At 37.5% G+C, this 18,878-nt stretch overlaps 1 protein-coding gene across 1 annotated transcript in view; it reads right to left on the bottom strand.

The window, feature by feature from the left end:
• Positions 1-4,210: 4,210 nt before the first annotated feature.
• Positions 4,211-18,878, bottom strand: part of LOC103372323 (double-stranded RNA-specific editase B2-like) — a 39,920-nt gene continuing 25,252 nt past the window's right edge. The window contains exons 4-10 of the mRNA XM_008301932.1: positions 16,795-16,912; positions 12,997-13,168; positions 11,489-11,646; positions 10,653-10,797; positions 8,502-8,683; positions 5,835-6,016; positions 4,211-4,381 (exon numbers count right to left, since the gene is read on the bottom strand). Of these exons, the coding sequence (XP_008300154.1) occupies positions 4,211-4,381; positions 5,835-6,016; positions 8,502-8,683; positions 10,653-10,797; positions 11,489-11,646; positions 12,997-13,168; positions 16,795-16,912 (1,128 nt within the window). The remainder of the gene's footprint in view (positions 4,382-5,834; positions 6,017-8,501; positions 8,684-10,652; positions 10,798-11,488; positions 11,647-12,996; positions 13,169-16,794; positions 16,913-18,878) is intronic.

Genomic DNA, 18,878 nt, shown 5'->3' with positions numbered 1-18,878 from the left:
AAAATGAATTTGTAAGTAAAATAAAGCATAAAATACTGAAAAGCAGAGGCAAAAACAGAACTTCTGAAGTCTACATAGAAATCAATATAAAGTGCTGAATGTTTAACTCCACTAAGAATCGATGTAAACAACTTCATTTATCATAAAATCTCATTTCAGTCAACAAAAGCGTAGAACAAGCATTAACAAAGTGGTGTAGAAACGTTTGAATCCTGCTGTCGTACAGATACTTGATATGATTGTAAAAGAGACTTTTTCTAGTTTTTCGCAGAGCCCTTTAGTCATTTGTGTTGAAAACACTGTTGTGGGGATTCTGTCAGTGTCACATTTGTTACGGTACCTAAAAAACAAACCAAACCGACCAGTCCGACCTGTGAGGAGCGTCGTGCTGCGTTCACCTGCTTAGCTTTCCCACTGCCACTGAAACACTCAGCCAGAGCTGAACGGGAGACTCTGTAATGTATGTTTGAAGTGGTTTCGCTGCGTTAAAAGTCTGTGAGTGTGTGTGTGTGTGTTGTGGTGAGATGGTTCAACGTGTTCAGTGTTGTAGTAACAAGCAGTTTCCACTGTTGGAGTTACAGCAGTGACACAATAAACAAGCACAGTTCGTTTCACACTGTTAGCCTGCTTTAGTGGAGCGTAATAGAAGTGTACATCTGTGTGCACACGTACAGCTTCTATGTATGTATTTGTGGTCACACTTGACTGCTGCCTTTTGCAAACCTAAAAGTATTTGTAACAGCAAAATCAAAGCCAACTAAAATGTTTTCAGTGCTTGTCAAAAGGCAAATGTAAAGTGTTAACCTCCTCTTACTTTAACATTTGTACCATATAAATTGTAATATATGAAGAAAGTTTGGCTGTATAGTGTATTTCAGCTGCAGCGGTTTTATTAGCCTTTATAACTTGATGACATGTTTTTTTTTTTTTTTGCTTTTTTAAAAAAATTAGGTGTAAAACCACTTTCTCGCTTCGTGATGGGTGATCATCGGTTTTTACATTCACATAAAACTGAGCTCATTTTCTCATTTAATCCAGGGACGATGAATGCAAACGTCTTTTTGTTTCGAAATTCCCGGAAGAGTTTTGCGTCAGGCCAATTAAAATTCTATTTGCAGTTTGTTGTGTTTAGTATTCCATAAGGGTGTTTATATCAACAATATGTTATTTAAAAGTACAAACATTTTCTTGCTGTAGTAGAACCAGTGTAGAACTTTTAAAATTTAAGAAGATGTTGCTGCTCCCTAAAGTCCTCAAAGGATCAGTACATATAAAATCAACCAAATCTGAAAAAGTTCCCCCCAGATCTCAGAATCAGCTGATCCTTCGTCTACAGTAACTTTATTTAATGAAGCAAAGTTTCACCTTCATACTATGAGTATTTTCAGAGTTCCAGGTCCTTGAAGTCCATAGAGGAGGGTCCACATTTATCACTTTAATGGACTTTTTCCATCATTTCTGAGCCTCAGAACTTCATCAGTACAGCAGATAGACACATGACATTTTAGGATGAAAAACACATTTGTGTTCTGGTAAAAACTGCAACCAGATCAGTTTTACATCCATCCAGGAGTCACAGTCTGAACAGTGAATCTGTTTTCTGTTTATTTTCTCTGCAACCAATTTTGAGGTTCAATATTATGGGATGCATCATAGTTTGAACAGTAAACGCTGAGACACATTTTACATAGAATGACCTAAAAGCATCTTTGGCAGCATTTAAAGTTAAACCTTTTCATGTGAAGTCTTTAACTTTGACGTTCACCTGCGGCCCTCCCTGGTCTAAATGACAAAACATTTTGTGTGAAGAAGATTTCAAGCTGTGTGTGAATGTTTGATCTTTATCCGATAATGTTCTCTTCTTTTCAAGCAGGTTTCACTGCGTTCAACTGCATTTTCTACCAACACTGAGCCACTTTGTTCATAATTCACCAGTTTTAACTGAATGTTCACCATCATCGGTCACGTTGTTGCTGAGCATCGGCGTCTTGAAGCCTGTGAAACTGTGGCTCTTTGGTGTTAACAGTGCTTTGTGTGGTCGATGTAGAACAAACGCCACAGCTCAGTTCTCAGAAAAAAGAAAGGAAAACTTGACCACAGTTTTGTGGATTATAGCTGTGTAATGAGAAACAAGCAAGGGCTTGTGGAATTAAAATAAACCACTTGTGCTGTTTGAACACTTGTTCTTGGCTGGTTTTTGAGTTTCTTAAGCGACACTAAAATATTCTAGCTCTTGTGGAACAAACTTGAATCCATTCGGCAGGTGAAGCATGTTATTCCAGACGTCCCTCAGGACTAATTGTGAACGTGTAAACAGGGTTCAGGTTGTAACGGCGACTTTGAGAGCTTATTTCATCAAAGATAGTGTATAAAGTGTTCCTTTTTATTTACCTCACCCACAGATTCAAAATCTGATTCTGACTGCACACAGAATACACAAACACAACAACTAGCACAAATAAGATCATTTATTTGCAGTGATTAAAAATAGTCACAATCAATACAGAATACATCCATTCTGCAAACCTAATAATAAAACATTCAGAGCATCAAACACCGACAGCTGAAGTTCTCATTTACTTCACAACCTTTTTCTATAAATAGACACCGAGACACGCAGGAAAATAAATCTTTGGGATATCTGTAAGTATTTGAAGAAAAGATGAGGGTAAAACACAAGTTAGACAGACCTATACGCTACTTCTTGTAACTCAACAGTCTCCCACTAAGTGGCAGCGTCACCTCACAGTCCTGAGCCTCCGAAACAGTCGCTGCTCAAAATACATGAAGGAGATCAACTTGAACATAATCAGAGACAAACAGTTGCATCAAGAACACATATTCTAAAAGCAAACACAAAAAAAACTAAGAGTTACATGTTCAAACATATTGTTGGGACATAAACGTGTTGACAGTCACAGTATAGAGACTCATCTCCAGGTAACACTTGGTTCAGGCTGAACACCTTTGGTTAAAATCATTGTCGGTTCATTGAGGTTTGGTTAAGTCACCAAGACAGAAGCAGTCTGCGGTTTGTTCCAACGTCTGCAGAGAGAAGATTCGGTTTAAGAGTTGAGGGCTGTAGGAGGCATCACGGGGATGGAAATATATATTTGTACATGCAAATAAAATGATGTGAAACCTTCCAGTTGCATTTATTATCATTCATTAACAGATCAGAAGTGTCTTCCAGTGAGACTGTGCAGAAAGGAGCTGCAAAACCTCACACTGTTGTTACAAAGATAAATGGAAATTAGTCCTTAATGTCATGTTGTACACACGTGTGTCGACATTTGACTAAAAATAAAAACAGTTGCAGTTTGTATCTTTTGTAATCATCAAAATTTGTGTGTCATTTGGATGCTTATCACCATTTTATTGATCCTTATTGCATGTTTTTCTGTCTGCTTCATATAGTTTCTGATATCAAAAAAAGTAATTATGATGCTGATTATTAGTCCATAACCCACATTTTAAACTGTACAGTTGTTTGTTTGCCCGACAAAGCCAAAACCACAGCAATGGCATATTTGACTTTTTGATCTCTTGTCATTCAATAAAAATGTGAGTTTGTAACCTCAACGATTACGAGTTATTTTAAATTTAAGGTTTTGAAATTTTGCCTTTTAAGTTGTGCATTATTATTTCTGGACTTTGCATAATTCAGTTTGTCATGTAGCGAACTCATTATCAGCTGCAGAACTTTGTTATTTCACGTATTTATTTATACGTGCAGCATTTGAGTAAATTATTCAGATCTGCTGAGAGCAAACTTTGGTTCCTACCTGCTGTTGTTTGGGGTGGGATGGCTGTGAGTGTGACACTGGTGCTGCAGAGGTGAAGGCTGCATGTTTGCTGTCGATTACAGAAGATTATTAAAAAGAGAAAAACTGCAGCTCCTTTTGTCAATACTCAGCGATAACCAGCCTCATTCAGCTTCCCAGCTAGAGTTTTTATTGTTCTAACAACATAATGAGAAAGTTCTGCAAAGTTCAAGGGATGTTGTCATTGAGAAGTTGTTTTTTAGTTCCCAAAATGTTCGAGGGTAAAGTTCTCTGATGATCATAAACTGATGCGCGTTTTGCTCTTGGCTACTGCACGTATATTTTTCTGATATAAAGTGTCACAGTGGTTGACTTGATGTGGTGCCGCATTCTGTGAATAAAAACATACATGTGCTTCACTCCAACTCTCCACATTCAGCTTCAGTTCACACGCTGAAGTTTTGGAGCTTTGGAGGTTTCCTGAGCCATGTTCCCAGACCGCCTCCCTGCAGAGCACTGCTGAACTGCTGCATGGCCCTCTGGTAGCGTCCGGCGGCCATCTTGGAAGCAGAATATGTGGCCAGAGCGTCCTCGGCGCCCGAAAACGAACTGTTTAACTGAGAAAGAAGAGCAGAAACATAATGTAAAGCATGTCAGGCAAGACAAAATACACAAATACAGGTTTTTAGGGACACTTAAAGATAGAACTTGCAGTATTTACTGTTTCTTACACTTAGAGTGGTCACCTGACCCATGAATATGGACAGCAGCATGGTGGAGGCGTTACGTGAACACTGGTGGGTTGTCTGGGATTCCTCTACCAGTACGTTTTCAGAATCAGGAAGGTTTTATTGTAAGTAGATAACAGATGAACTAGATGAAAAGTGTTGCCAGTTGTAGTTAAAAAAAAATTTAACATGATAAATATGAAAAAGTGTCAAAAAGTAATAGGAATATTTCCAGTGTGGAGGAATGTGAAAATTTCAACCTAAAATCAGTATTATATGAGGTTGCATATACTGTACTGTAAACACTGAATGTCTTTTCTTTTCATTTTTGTCATTATCATTCATTTGATCTTCTTTTGCATTAATTTATTGTGGAAATATTTTTAAAGAACATTATAGGAATCAAACATGATACCTGTGTTATTCCATATTGACAAAAATCTGGAAAAGTTAGAATCACCTGGGGCATTATTTACACAGTAACTTTGTTGTCTTTAATGAAGCCATGCAAAATTTCCCCTTCATAGGCCCTTGAAGTCCATAGAGGAGGGTCCAGATTTATCACTTTTTAATGGACTTTTCCAATAATTTCAATTTACAGTATTTTTTTTTTTTTGTTGCAATGTCTGTTTTAGAAGATTGTTTTACCACAAAGTGATTCATGTCTTAAAGATGATCCTGGTATCAAATGTGTGTAAAATGATCCTTTCATTGTCTAGAACTTGTTCTGACCAACCACCATCACACATGCTGATATGAGCCTTGAAAGTTTACCCAGAATGCACTTTTTAAACTTTTCTCTGGTGAAATATTAGAAAACAGAAACACATTCAGGGTACCAATGATTGTTTTTACAACTCTATGTCATAGACATTAAACTGCTGCAGTTTTACTCTTCAAACTATCATACATCCTGTAATACTGATGTTTAAAGTTGGTTACAGAACAAATGAAAAGATTCAGTGATTAGACTGTGACTCCTGGATGGATGTAAAACTGATCTGGTTGCAGTTTTTTACCAGAAATCGAATGTGATTTTCATCCTAAAATGTCATGTGTCTATCTGCTGTACTGATGAAGTTCTGAGGCTCAGAAATGATGGAAAAAGTCCATTAATGTGATAAATGTGGACCCTCCTCTATGGACTTCAAGGACCTGGAACTCTGGAAATATTCATAGCATGAAAGTAAAACTTTGCTTCATTAAATAAAGTAACTGTAGATAACGAATCAGCTGATTGTGATGTCAGCTGAGTATAAGAGGTTTATATATATGTAGTTGGATTTTTAATGCAGCAGAGTCTCCTGCAGCGTCTCATCACTTGAAGCTGTTTCTGACTCACCTGCTGCTGCAGCTTCAGCCATCGGACGAACACTGAGCGCCTGCAGAGTCGTGACGGCGTCCCTGAGTCCTTCCTCCTCCCCGTGGAGGTGCTGATCTCCTCCAGGCCTTCGTCTCCACAGCTCCAGTTAACGCTGATGCCGACAGGTTTCCCTGCTGGACGAACCTCCCTGCTGCTCAGACCTGCAGGAGGCAGAGAGGGAAGCTTTGGTGTGCTGTCATGCATATAAAACACACTGAGATGTTAGAATATACATTTTGTTTGATCTGATTCAACGGGGGAAAAAAAAAAAAAAAAAAACTGACCTAGAGCTGATATAATCATTAAAGACATTCATAACGCCTCTGAAAATAAACATGTGACTGGAAAATATGAATGATGATGGCAGGTTGTATTGCAATGTAGAAAAAGTCAGAAGAGGCTGGTGACATGGAAATAGTTTAGTATCTTTTTTTTTTTTGTGCAATTTTGGTAACATCTGTGGACATTTGGAAAAATGTTGGAAATTTCATTTTTGGGAAACCAATTCCATCCATCCGAACTGGCGACCTTCCAGCTGTGAGGCGATGGTGCTAACCACCGAGTCACCTTGCAGCCTGGGAAACAAATCATTAAAGAAATGTAACTTTCATTTTTGTCTTGTTTCTAATTCCTGTCATTCTAACTGTGTCCTACTGACAGAAGACATTTCTGAGTTCTCTCTCCTTCTTCATGTTTGTTCTGTTTCTACAGAGGAGCAGGACTTTAGATTGCAGTGAAAAATGAGCCACAGTGAAGAAAAATGAGACGGGAACAGCTCAGAGGTTCAGAGGGTTTAAGGATCAGGAAGGAAGGTGATTATTAAAGGAGTAAGTTGTAGAAATCATCCATCTTTTTTAGTAACCTGAGAGCTCAGAACAGACCCACCACGTTATGATGATGGAGCTGAAACACCTTGGAGAACCATAAAAAGATCAGTTCTGTTCTACTGAAGCACTGAAGATTATCAAATACACAGACTGCATTATAAAAATTCATTCTTATTTCTCTGGTTTGAATCTTTATCCACAATCCATTTTTAAAGCACCGCCAGAGTAAACAAACTGAAAACTTTAGACGACTGTGTAGCTGCTGCTGTCATTAATTTGTATAATTTGTGTTTATTTGACAGCAGTAAACTGGATTTATCGCTGAGGTTCAGTTTCTCTCCAGACGGCTGTTACTGCTGATAGTAACTCTGTTCTTCATTTTCTGTTTATTCCAAACAGACCGTTTACACGGCAGACTGTTCTTGTTACAGCAGATAGAACCAGTAATATTATTTAACACAGCATTTTCCTGTTCTTTACTGGTAAATCTCTAATTAAAAACGACATTTACTATTATTTGATGGTGTATCTATAAATATATGACCTTCTCTCTTATTTAATAGTGTATCTACAATATCCACAGTATAAAAACTGAAAATGTCAAGTTTGTCCTTAAAATCCTTAAAATGTGTGGGTAGCTAATTACTTTGTCTCATAATTTTTTTATTTTATTTTTTCTAAAGAAGGACTGTTTACTACCAGTGTGTCTACTGTTAAATAAATTAATAGGTAAATCAATAAAAAGGACATTTTTGGTATTTTACTAATTCATCTATAGTCTTAAAAAAAGAAAACAGGAAACTTTAATGTTATTTAGTGGTACATTTATAATCAATAAATGGACATTTGCTGATTTTTAGTGGTGTATCTATTGTGAAAAATAGTATGTTTTATGTTATTTAATGGTATATCCATAGTATAAATATTGAAAATCTTACATAAACGTCTCAAAGTCATTACCTGAGTTTTTCTTAACTTTTAAAAAATAGGGTTTTTTCTTTTACTTGACAGCCATCCACAATTTAAAAGGGGGGGGGGAATTCAACAGTAAAAAAGCACAAAAAAATAACATTTGCTATCATTTGAGCGTGTGTCGATAATGAAAATGGGATATTTAACCATTTGATAACACCAATTAACCAACAGCTATGTGTCACTACTGTAAATGAAAAACACATTTTTGTCAATATTACAGCAATAAAAGATGAACTTGTTAAAAAAAAAAAGCAAATCTGCTATATTTACATTTTTAAAAAAATATTCTCTCCTACATGCTTCATATTTTTTGTAAAATACTTTATTTTACTTTATTACATTTTCGCTGATCATCAGAAAGAAACAGCAGCTGATAAAATCTAATGTGAAAATGTAAATAAGCAGAAAATTCACCTGTAAATCACGAACTGTGGACAAATTCTGTTAAAAAATTCATGCAGCTGTAAACAAATAAAGGGTTCATTTGCAACAACAGATAACTGCATCTTCACAAACCTTCAGAAAACCCCCTTTTCCATCGTCTACCTGAGACAATGTCAATCAAACTTAAGTTATCTCTATTTTTGTCATTTCTACTGAGTCAAATCCACTCAACTTCAGTTTGATTGATATTATCTCAAGCAAACAACAACAAAAAATCTACAAAAATGGAGTTATCTGTTTTTGCAAATGAACTCTTCAAACATATCTTAGAGTGTGTTTTCTTTTTCTGCCTTGATGTTTTTCTTTGCAGCTCTACACTGTGAAAGTAAAAGTTTTCCAGAACCAGACGCCTGTTTCTGGAACTTTATGATCAGAAGTCATGGTTTCTGTTTGGACCTACAGCCGAGCAGCAGCGGCTGTCGTCGGTAGGGAAACGGCAGGTGTTTGACGGGCGCCAGGCGGCGTTTCATGGCTCTGGCCAGGTGACCCGTGTGACTGAGCGTGCCCACTGTCAGGCTGTGCAGGTAGACCGGCTCCACCAGGTGAGACAGGAGGGAACCCTGGAGGCCCACCACGCTCCACCTGTCCACACAAACAGGGAAACATCATGTTCTTCACCTTGCTAACATGTACAAATGGTGTTTTTTATTCACTGGAAGATACGTCATAAGTGAAACAAGCAGTCGACACCATGACTGAGTGTTTCCACACAGAAGCTGCAGAGTACAAATGACAGATTATAAAATACAGACTTACAAGGTTTCATATGTCACAAATCTAAAGAACAGGGACGTAAAGATCAAAAGATTTTACCCCTGATCCCGTCTGATGTTACTTTGTAATTGTGTATCTATTGTATAAAAAATTTTTTTTTTAAAAATCAAGAACAAGAAAGAAGTTAATGACCTCCAACCAGAGATCATGTGTTAAAGAAAAAGGGGGAGCGCATAAGGACAGTGTTCCTATATTTCAGTTGTATTTGTAGCAGCAATTCCACCTTCACAACAGACAAAATAGCATTTGTCAAAAAAAAGTCACCCTTAAACTGTAAAAATCATATTTGTAATACCAAAGTCCACCAAAATGCAAGACTAGATTCTATTGTAGAGGTAAAATAATCCCCAAAATCCAGTTATATGGCACATTTAAGAGCAGAATCCACCTTTAAACTCAACAAAACAAAATGTTTAATGTCAGAGCAACCTGCAATTAGACACAAAAACATCCACAATCCACCCAAAACAAGATCTAAGTGCATGTTCAGGGTAAAATATTGGAAACCAGACAACTACATTTTAAAGGGCATAATCTATTCCTAAAATACATTCCATTAGAAAAGCACTCGGAGAGCGCAGACCTCCACCAAGCAGCTCATTTCCACCATATTGTGATTTCCATCCAGCGTTAAAGTCCTGCATTCATTTTATCTACCCTGTTAGATTTGTAAATAGTCAAAACATACCTTTAGCATTTGAATTGACATTGATATCTTTAATAACAAGCTGACAGAGTGATGAATCTGTACTATCAGATATTTTGTACACTTATGTTATTTCTGCAGTTCCTTACTGGCTTTTAAGCTGTTAGCTAACGCTATGCTAGGTTGGCATGACTACAGCGATGTTATTGCTACAATAAACAGACAGGGAGTAGCTTAAGCTAGGTTAGCACAACTTTAGCAATGCAACGCAAATGAAAAGCATGACCAACGCAATGAAGCACGCATCAGTCGTCATGACACATGGAAGAGAGTTAAAGTGAAACAGGAGACATGCTGAGTCATTGTTAATGTTATGTCGTCGTTATGAACTTATCTATCAGTAGCTCCGCTCAGCCCACTCCTGTGATGCTGCCTAACTGTAGCTCACTCCTGTACTACTGAGAACACAGCGGTGAGGACTAAAGGACTGAATGGAGTCAGAGCTCCATCTAGTGGACAAACAGCTCAACGACTGCATTTACAGTTTTATCAGAAAATAACCAGACGGTAAGCCAGAACATCACCAAAATCTAATCGTTTGTTCATAGTGCCATTATCAACATTTCCTGAAAATTTCAGGGAAATCTGTTCCTAATTTTTCGAGTTATCTTGCTAACAAACAAACAAACAAACAAACAAACAAACAAACAAACAAACAAATAAACAGATGCTGACTAAAACATAAGCTCCCTGGCAGAGGTAATTATATTTCAAGTGTTAAACATACCTACAAATTAGACAAAATGTTTTTTTTTTAAAGATTAATATGTACCCAGAGCAGAATCCATCATAAAACAAAACAAAATAGCACTAACCCATCCACAAACTAGATCAAATTACATTTTATGAGTAAAATAAATTAGAAAAATCCACCCCACACTAGTCAGAACAGCATGTTTATGGTATCCACACTGAATGAGGGATGCAGTTTGTCATTTGGTTCATCAGCAGTAAAAACAGGATGTTCTATTGAGGCAGCTCATGTAAACTGAACTATTTAACTGAATTTAAATTCTGAGAGGTCTGAGGCGCTTTTCAGTCACAAAAAACCCCATCTCAGATCAAACTCACTTTGCCATTTTGTCTGTGCAGGACATGGAGACGAGAGGTTTACCCGGCAACAGCCCGTCCCATCTGTGATTGGCCGTGACGGGCAGCGTCCCCTCGCCTCCGTTTACCTTCACCCTGAGGTGGCAGCGAAACCTCCTGCTGGGATCTGAAAGGACATGAAGAGTCACTTGCAAAGAAACTGTTGAAGCTTCATCCAGATCATTCTGTGTAAAAATCAAACAAAACCTCCTCACAATCAGCTGATTCTTTTTCCACAGTAACTTCAGCGTATATAATGAAGCAGTTCTACCTTCATACTGTGATCATTTTCAGAGTTACAGGCCCCTGAAGTCCATAGAGGAGGATCTAAATTAAACACCTTGTAATGGACTTTTAAAAACTGCAACCAGATCAGTTTTACACCCATCCAGGAGTCACAATCTAAACACTATTTATTTTCTCTATAACCAACTTTGAGCATCAATATTATGGGATGTATGATGTTTTGAACAGTAAAACTGCAGCAGTTTAATGTCTATGACATAGAGTCATAGAAATAATCATTGGCACCCTGGATGTGTTTCTGGTTTCTGATAATTCACCAGAGAAAACTTTAAAAAGTGCATTCTGGGTAAACTTTCAAGGCTCATATCAGCATGTGTGATGGTGGTTGGTTAGACCAAATTATAGACAATGAAAGGATCATTTTTACACACATTTGATACCAGGATCGTCTTCAAAACATGAATCACTCTGCGGTAAAACAACTTTTTAGAATCAAAATGTCAGTAAAAAACAAAACAAAAACCAAACAAACAAACTAAAGACCCTGTGATTGTCTGAATGAGTTTCCTCACATGCACTGATGGCCTCGTAGGGACAGTTGAGTCGAGCGTCTCCACAGGGCGATGAGCTGACGTACATGTGGAAGAGGACACCGTCCTGCAGCCGGAAGACGCCGCTGCAGCCTTTATTTGGTACGAAGATGGACGATTCCTCACCGTCCCCTGGCTTACTTCAGATGGGAAACAGGAAGAATTTAACATGAGACAGAAAAACACAGAAGTTGGTTTATTTAAAAGCTGTAGCATCACAGAAAATCATAAATCAGAATAAATGAACTGAGTCAGGATTTTAATAAAATACAAAAAAGACATTTTTAGTGGCAGTTCCACTAAAATCTTAAACAATATGACATTTTAAATGGCAAGTTCCACCTGAAAACTAGATAAAGTGACATTTAAAGTCCAAAACTGTAGCCCAAACTGAGGTCACATGACATTAAAAGAGAGGGGAAAAAAATTCTGAATAAGAAGTTTTAGGGGCTAAATTGACCCCAAGGTTTAGAAAATGACATTTGCAATGTAAACTTCCCACCAAAAACCAGACAGATTCCATATAAAAGCTACAAAAAAAAACTTCAGGTAAAGATCAATGTGAAAAACAGGTTCATGTCTGCTCCTCAAATGAGACCAAATTACATTTTAGGGATAAAATAAACCTAAATTTCCCCAAACCTAAACCAAAATTAGACAAAAGTGTTGTTTAAGGGCAAACTCTACTACAAAACTACATAGAATATCATCTTTTAGCAGAATTTGCATGAAGACTTGACAAAAGTGAAGTTTTCAGCGCTGGGTTGTACCCCAAAACTAGGCTATTCATTTTGGAGTGCAAGATTTTGCTTAAAAGGAGAGAAAACATTCTGTATGCCAAATTCCACCTCAAAAACAAACAACCAAACAAACAAAAAACAGACAAAATGATATTTATCAGGACAAAATCCATTTAAAAACTAATCACAATGACATTTTGAGGCCAGATTCCACCTAAAAAACATAAAATCTGGGGCCAAAAAACTGAAGATTTTTCATGTCCAGTTCCACCTAGAAATAAATAATATGATAGTTGTTAGATCAAAATTTAACCAAAACTAATCAAAAATAACATTTTAAGCCAAATTTATTTCTAAAAAATGACACTTCAGGGAGGGGGACACTTTAAGGGACCAATTTAAATGAAAAGTAGAGCAAATTCAGTGTTTAAGGGTAACGTCCACCCTAAAGCAGCATTAAATAACATAAATTCATCCCCACATGATCCCAAATGACAGAAACTAGACAAAATAACATTTAGAAAGACAAAATCTATCCCAAAACGACACAGAGTAATATTTTTAGAACAGAATCTACATAAAAACAAACAAAAAAACAGACGCAATAATATTTTCAGTGCCAGATCTCACCAGAAAAAAAGACAAAATAGTGTTTGTTGGGGCAAAATTCAAACTTGAAGTGGACAAAATTGCATTTTAAGGGTGAAATCTGCCCAATAGCCAATAACAACAGAAAGACTGTTGATGTACCAGAGCAGCAGCTCCAGCTGACGGTACAGGAATCGAACCAGCGCCCTCCGGCTGATGGTCTCAGCGTGACAGTCGCTGAGCGTCCAGCCGACGTCGTCCTCCTGCTGTCCAGAGTCCAGACATTTGGTTCCGGTGGCCAAAGACACGACGTTGGCCGATCGGAGGTCGAAGCCTGCAGAGACGTAAACAGAAGGAAAAGAAATGTGGAGATCTGTGGAGGCTCAGTGAGATGATTCAGTCTGATGGGACTTCAGATGACTCAGAGCAACAAAACCAGACGTTCAGCTCCTCTACATCCCATCATCAGCAGGCCGAGACTCAGGGAGAGAGTCCGCTGAACAATGTGGAGGATTCACAGGACAGTTAAGACGACTCTGTTCTAGGCTACAAGGCTCCTACAATTTTCTGCAGAAACAGTCAATGCCATCTATACCATCTGAAGTCATTCTGAGTCCTTTTTTTAAAAATCACTTTGTGGTTGTTTTATATCACTTTTTGGTAAATTATTATCATTTTCTGGCTCTTTTTTGTCTATTTGTAGTTGTTTTATTTATCACTTAGTTGTTGGTTTTTTAATCAATTTGTGGTTTTGATCACATTGTAGTTATTTTGTTTTATCACATTTTAGTTGATTGGTGATTGTTTTTATGCCAGATGGTGTTATAATATTGTCCCTTTGTGGCTCTTTTCAAAGAAAAAAAAATCAATTGGTTGTCGTTTTCATTGATTTATGGTTGTTTTTTTTTTTAATATCACTTTTTGTTTGTTTGTGTTTTTTTTTTTTATCACATTGTAGTTATTTTGATCAGCTTGTGTTTGTTTTTAATTACTTTTTAGTTGTTCTGTTTGTTTAATGGGACCTGTTGTGTGTGTGTGTTGTTTCTTTTTTTTTATCACTTTGTGATCTTTTAATGTCACCTTGTAGTATAACATTATCACTTTGTGTTGTTTGTTGTTTTTATTGATTCATAGCTGTCGTTATCAATTTCTGTTATTTTTTTTATTAGGTTTTTTTTTGTTGTTTTTTTTTTACCAACTTTTTGTTCTTTTGTGGTTGTTAAATGTAACCTGTTTCTTTGTTGTGTAACGGCAAAATACTGCATCTGCATGAAGAATGTCAAGGCAAGTTTCATTAAGTTACATTGAAGCTGAATTGAGAGGTTACAGGCCCAATGAGAGGAAATGTGTTTTCATAACATCAAGGTAAAAGATTAGTGACCGTACAGAAGGAAGAAGAAGTTGTTCATGTCAAGAAGATTATAGGAAACACAGCCTTGTTGCATCCCATGTGTTTAGACTTCTTGATGTCTGATCCAATGTGTTTAGTCTTCTAATGTCTGTGGATGGGTGCACCCTACTTTTTCAAGGTTGTTATACTACCACTGCAGCGAGGCCACTCCTGTACATGTATAAGAAAACCACGCTGCCTACACTCATGTGTACTCTCCTGCAGACTGCTTGCACTCTGTATGACCTGTACCTTCAAAGCTTTGAATAAAACAAGACAAAGACAACTCAGACTACTGGACCCTGTTAAGATCATAGCAAAAATTTCCGCAACAGTTGTTGTTGTTGTTGTTGTTGTTGTTGTTGTTGTGGCTTTTAATCACTTTGGTTGTTTTGGTTTTTTTTCACTTTTTGTTAGTTTTGAGCAGTTTTCTTTGTGATTTTATGATTTTGGTTGTTTGTTATTTATTATTATGTAGTTTTATGTCTCTGCTTTTTCAAGTGTTAAACTAAATTAAGATCTGTTTTTATTGCTTTTTGGAGGGGGGAGTTGTTTTTTTTTTTTAGCACTTGCAGTTGTTTTTTGTTATGTTTATGTTTTGTGCTTGTTTATGTGGCTGTGAAATTGTATTTTTTGTAATTTTATAGTTGTTTAATGGGACTTAGTGGTCATTCTATTTCAAATTGTAGAAAATCAAACATTTTCCAGTCACTGATATCAATGACACTGATGCGACACCTTAATTCTTTGTGTGTTTTGACCTGAGTGAGTCCGTCTTTGTGTGTCTAGTGTTGAGTTTTGATCTCACCTCTGGTCATCACGATTCCGGCCAGAACTTTGTGTCGGACGTTCGAGGTAGAGAAACAGCTGTCGGTCAGCTCTGTGAACTTCTCTCTCACCAAGTGGAAGATCGACTCTGCAAAGAACTGCAGAGAACAAACATGGAGACGAAATCAGAAGAGCTGAGGAGCCAAAAAGAACATCAGGTCGTCTGTGAGGTCGAGGTTTACCACGAGAAACTTTTAGTTTTATTTACTCAGCGGGTCTGTCATATTTCTGCTCTGCTTTGAGGATGTAAACAGTTTTCGGCCAATATTTGTTGGTAACTTCTGTTTACAGTGTTTCTGTGGTAATTTAAAAAAGTGGATAATCCTCAGTAGAAAGGCAGTAGAAGGAGAATTCTTTTTCTATGATCTCTGAGCAGCTTTATTAGGCGTCATGATGTTCCTAGAAAGTGTCACTAANTAAAACTAACTTCTCTGTCCAGGAATGTGAGTAAATAACTAGAACTTGACATCTTAATCATGGCATAATACGCTTTACTGTTTTTTTGGGTTTTTTTTTTTGGCAAATTCATTGATGACAATAATTATTCTGTTTTAGCATAAAAAATATCACTTTGGTTAAAGAGTTTGGTTTATGGGACAATAATTATTCTGTTTTAGCATAAAAAATATCACTTTGGTTAAAGAGTTTGGTTTATGGATTATTGTTTATTTTATTTTATTATTATATATATATTTTTTTTTTTACCACCTTTTTGTTCTTTTGTGGTTGTTAAATGTAACCTGTTTTTTGTTGTGTAATGGCAAAATACTGCATCTGCATGAAGAATGTCAAAGCAAGTTTCATTAAGTTACATTCAAGCTGAATTGAGAGGTTACAGGCTCAATGAGAGGAAATGTGTTTTCATAACATCAAGGTAAAAGATTAGTGACCGTACAGAAGGAAGAAGAAATTGTTCATGTCAAGAAGATTATAGGAAACACAGCTTTGTTACATCCCGTGTGTTCAGACTTCTTGATGTCTGATCCAATGTGTTCAGTCTTCTAATGTCTGTGGATGAGTGCACCCTGTACCCCCAGCTGCTGTTTTTCAAGGTTGTTGTAATACCACTGCAGCGAAGGCCACGCCTGTACATGTATAAGAACACCATGCTGCCTACACTTATGTGTACTCTCCTGCAGACTGCTTGCATTCTGTATGACTGGTACCTTCAAAGCTTTGAATAAAACGAGACAAAGACAACTCAGACTTCTGGACCCTATTAAGATCATAGCAACAATTTCCACAACAGTTGTTGTTGTTGTTGTTGTGGCTTTTAATCACTTTGGTTGTTTTGGTTTTTTTTCACTTTTTGTTAGTTTTGAGCAGTTTTCTTTTATTTTTTTCATATAATGTAATGTTTTTTTCCTCACTGTGGTTTTATGATTTTGGTTGTTTGTTATTTATTATTATGTAGTTTTATGTCTCTGCTTTTTCAAGTGTTAAACTAAATTAAATTCTGTTTTTATTCCTTTTTGGGGGGGGTTGGGTTTTTTTTTTTAGCACTTGCAGTTGTTTTTTGTTATGTTTATGTTTTGTGCTTGTTTATGTGGCTGTGAAATTGTATTTTTTGTAATTTTATAGTTGTTTAATGGGACTTAGTGGTCATTCTATTTCAAATTGTAGAAAATCAAACATTTTCCAGTCACTGATATCAATGACACTGATGCGACACCTTAATTCTTTGTGTGTTTTGACCTGAGTGAGTCCGTCTTTGTGTGTCTAGTGTTGAGTTTTGATCTCACCTCTGGTCATCACGATTCCGGCCAGAACTTTGTGTCGGACGTTCGAGGTAGAGAAACAGCTGTCGGTCAGCTCTGTGAACTTCTCTCTCACCAAGTGGAAGATCGACTCTGCAAAGAACTGCAGAGAACAAACATGGAGACGAAATCAGAAGAGCTGAGGAGCCAAAAAGAACATCAGGTCGTCTGTGAGGTCGAGGTTTACCACGAGAAACTTTTAGTTTTATTTACTCAGCGGGTCTGTCATATTTCTGCTCTGCTTTGAGGATGTAAACAGTTTTCGGCCAATATTTGTTGGTAACTTCTGTTTACAGTGTTTCTGTGGTAATTTAAAAAAGTGGATAATCCTCAGTAGAAAGGCAGTAGAAGGAGAATTCTTTTTCTATGATCTCTGAGCAGCTTTATTAGGCGTCATGATGTTCCTAGAAAGTGTCACTAAACCTAGAAATCAGTGGATCACATCTGTGTGTTCAGTTGTGAAGCAAAATGACCACAAACATTCCACCAAATGTCCATACAACAACATATTCTGAATCTTTGTGGTCATTTTGTCTCTTTGTGCCTGTTTTTTGGCCAATTTGTGATTGTTTTGTGTCTCTTTGAGGTTGTTTTGTCTCAATTTGTGGTTGTTTTGTGTCCAGGGCTGCAAGGTGGAGCAGTGGGTAGCACTGTTGCCTCTCAGCAAGAAGATCCCCAGTTCGCGTCCTGGTGAGGATCTTTCTGTGTGGAGTTTGCATGTTCTCCCCGTGCAGTGTGGGTTCTCTCCGGGTTTCTCTGGCTTCCTCCCACACACTCCAAAAACATGTTGAGGTTAATTAGTGATTTTAAATTGTCCGTAGGTGTGAATGTGAGTGTGCTTGGTTGTCTGTCTCTAAGTGTAGCCCTGTGATAGACTGGTGACCTGTCCAGGGTGTCCCCTGCCTTCACCCTGAGTCAGCTGGGATAGACTCCAGCCCCCCATGACCCTAGTGAGGATTAAGCGATGGATAGATAATGGATGGATGTTTTGTGTCCCCTTGTGGTTATTTTGTGTCTCATACAGAACAGCCAATAAAATAAATAAAATAGATACTGATCACAAAAAGGTGAAAAAGCACAACAAATAGTGTTGGACCAATTACAAAAAGATGCAAACATATTCCAAAGACGTGCAAAATAACAACAAAAAGATGCAAGCGACCACAAAAATATGCAAAATGGCCTCAGTGAGAAGCAAAATGACCACAAATAGAATCAATCCAATCTCAAATGGATGCAAGTTGATCACAAAATGACCATAAAGAGACGTTCAATGCTCATTTTTTGGGAGCAAGTCTTATTTTTTTTTCTTTTTTGGCCATGACGCTCAGTTTTCAGGATGACAGCAGCACAAGGTCGTGTGTAATGAGTGTGTTAAACAATTATCTATCAGATTATTGTGCTCTTCACACTGCTCCACCTCTGTCTGCTCGCTCTGCTGCCGCTCCTCCTTCATCCCTAATGTGCTGTAATAATGTTCATTAATGCGTCACGCCGCCCCACAGACTCCTCGCGTTGAAGGAGAGCTGAGGGGCTCCATGCTGAAGGCTCCTGCAAACTAAAACCACAGATTCACAGCGTCCAGATCCCGTTCATCACCCAGAGTGTTGCATCATGTCCCTCCGGGTTCAATAAAGCGTCTCCGTGTCTGTCCTCCTCTATTATCTTTGCATATTTGAGAAGCTTCAGTCGATCTGCGGAGACAATTCTTTGTGTCTTCATAAAGCTCGACAGCGAAAGACGACAAGGACGGTTCTGGGAGACATAATGAAGCAGTTTAGATGTTGCAGACGAGCGAGCAGGACGCCGTCCGGCTCTGCGGCTTCCGGACATGACAGCCATGTTGATGTGCAGCACATCTTACACACGTTTACCCTCAGACAGAGAGCTACAGAGCTGATCCAGGTCTGGGATGAGTTTCTGAGTTCAACATGTAAAGGCCCTTTTGTCAGCAAATGACCACAAAAAGATAATATAAGATTAAGTTTTGACAGTCTTCAAAGAAAACATGGAAAAGAAACACAAAAAATTCAAAAAGACCAAAAGTAAAAGGACCACAAAAGTTCCAC

This window comes from Stegastes partitus, unplaced genomic scaffold (assembly GCF_000690725.1).
Source record: "Stegastes partitus isolate 25-593 unplaced genomic scaffold, Stegastes_partitus-1.0.2 Scaffold1733, whole genome shotgun sequence".
Lineage (NCBI taxonomy): Eukaryota > Metazoa > Chordata > Actinopteri > Pomacentridae > Stegastes > Stegastes partitus.
Note: the sequence above shows the minus strand (reverse complement) of the source record. Positions and strands in the feature narration are given on the sequence as shown.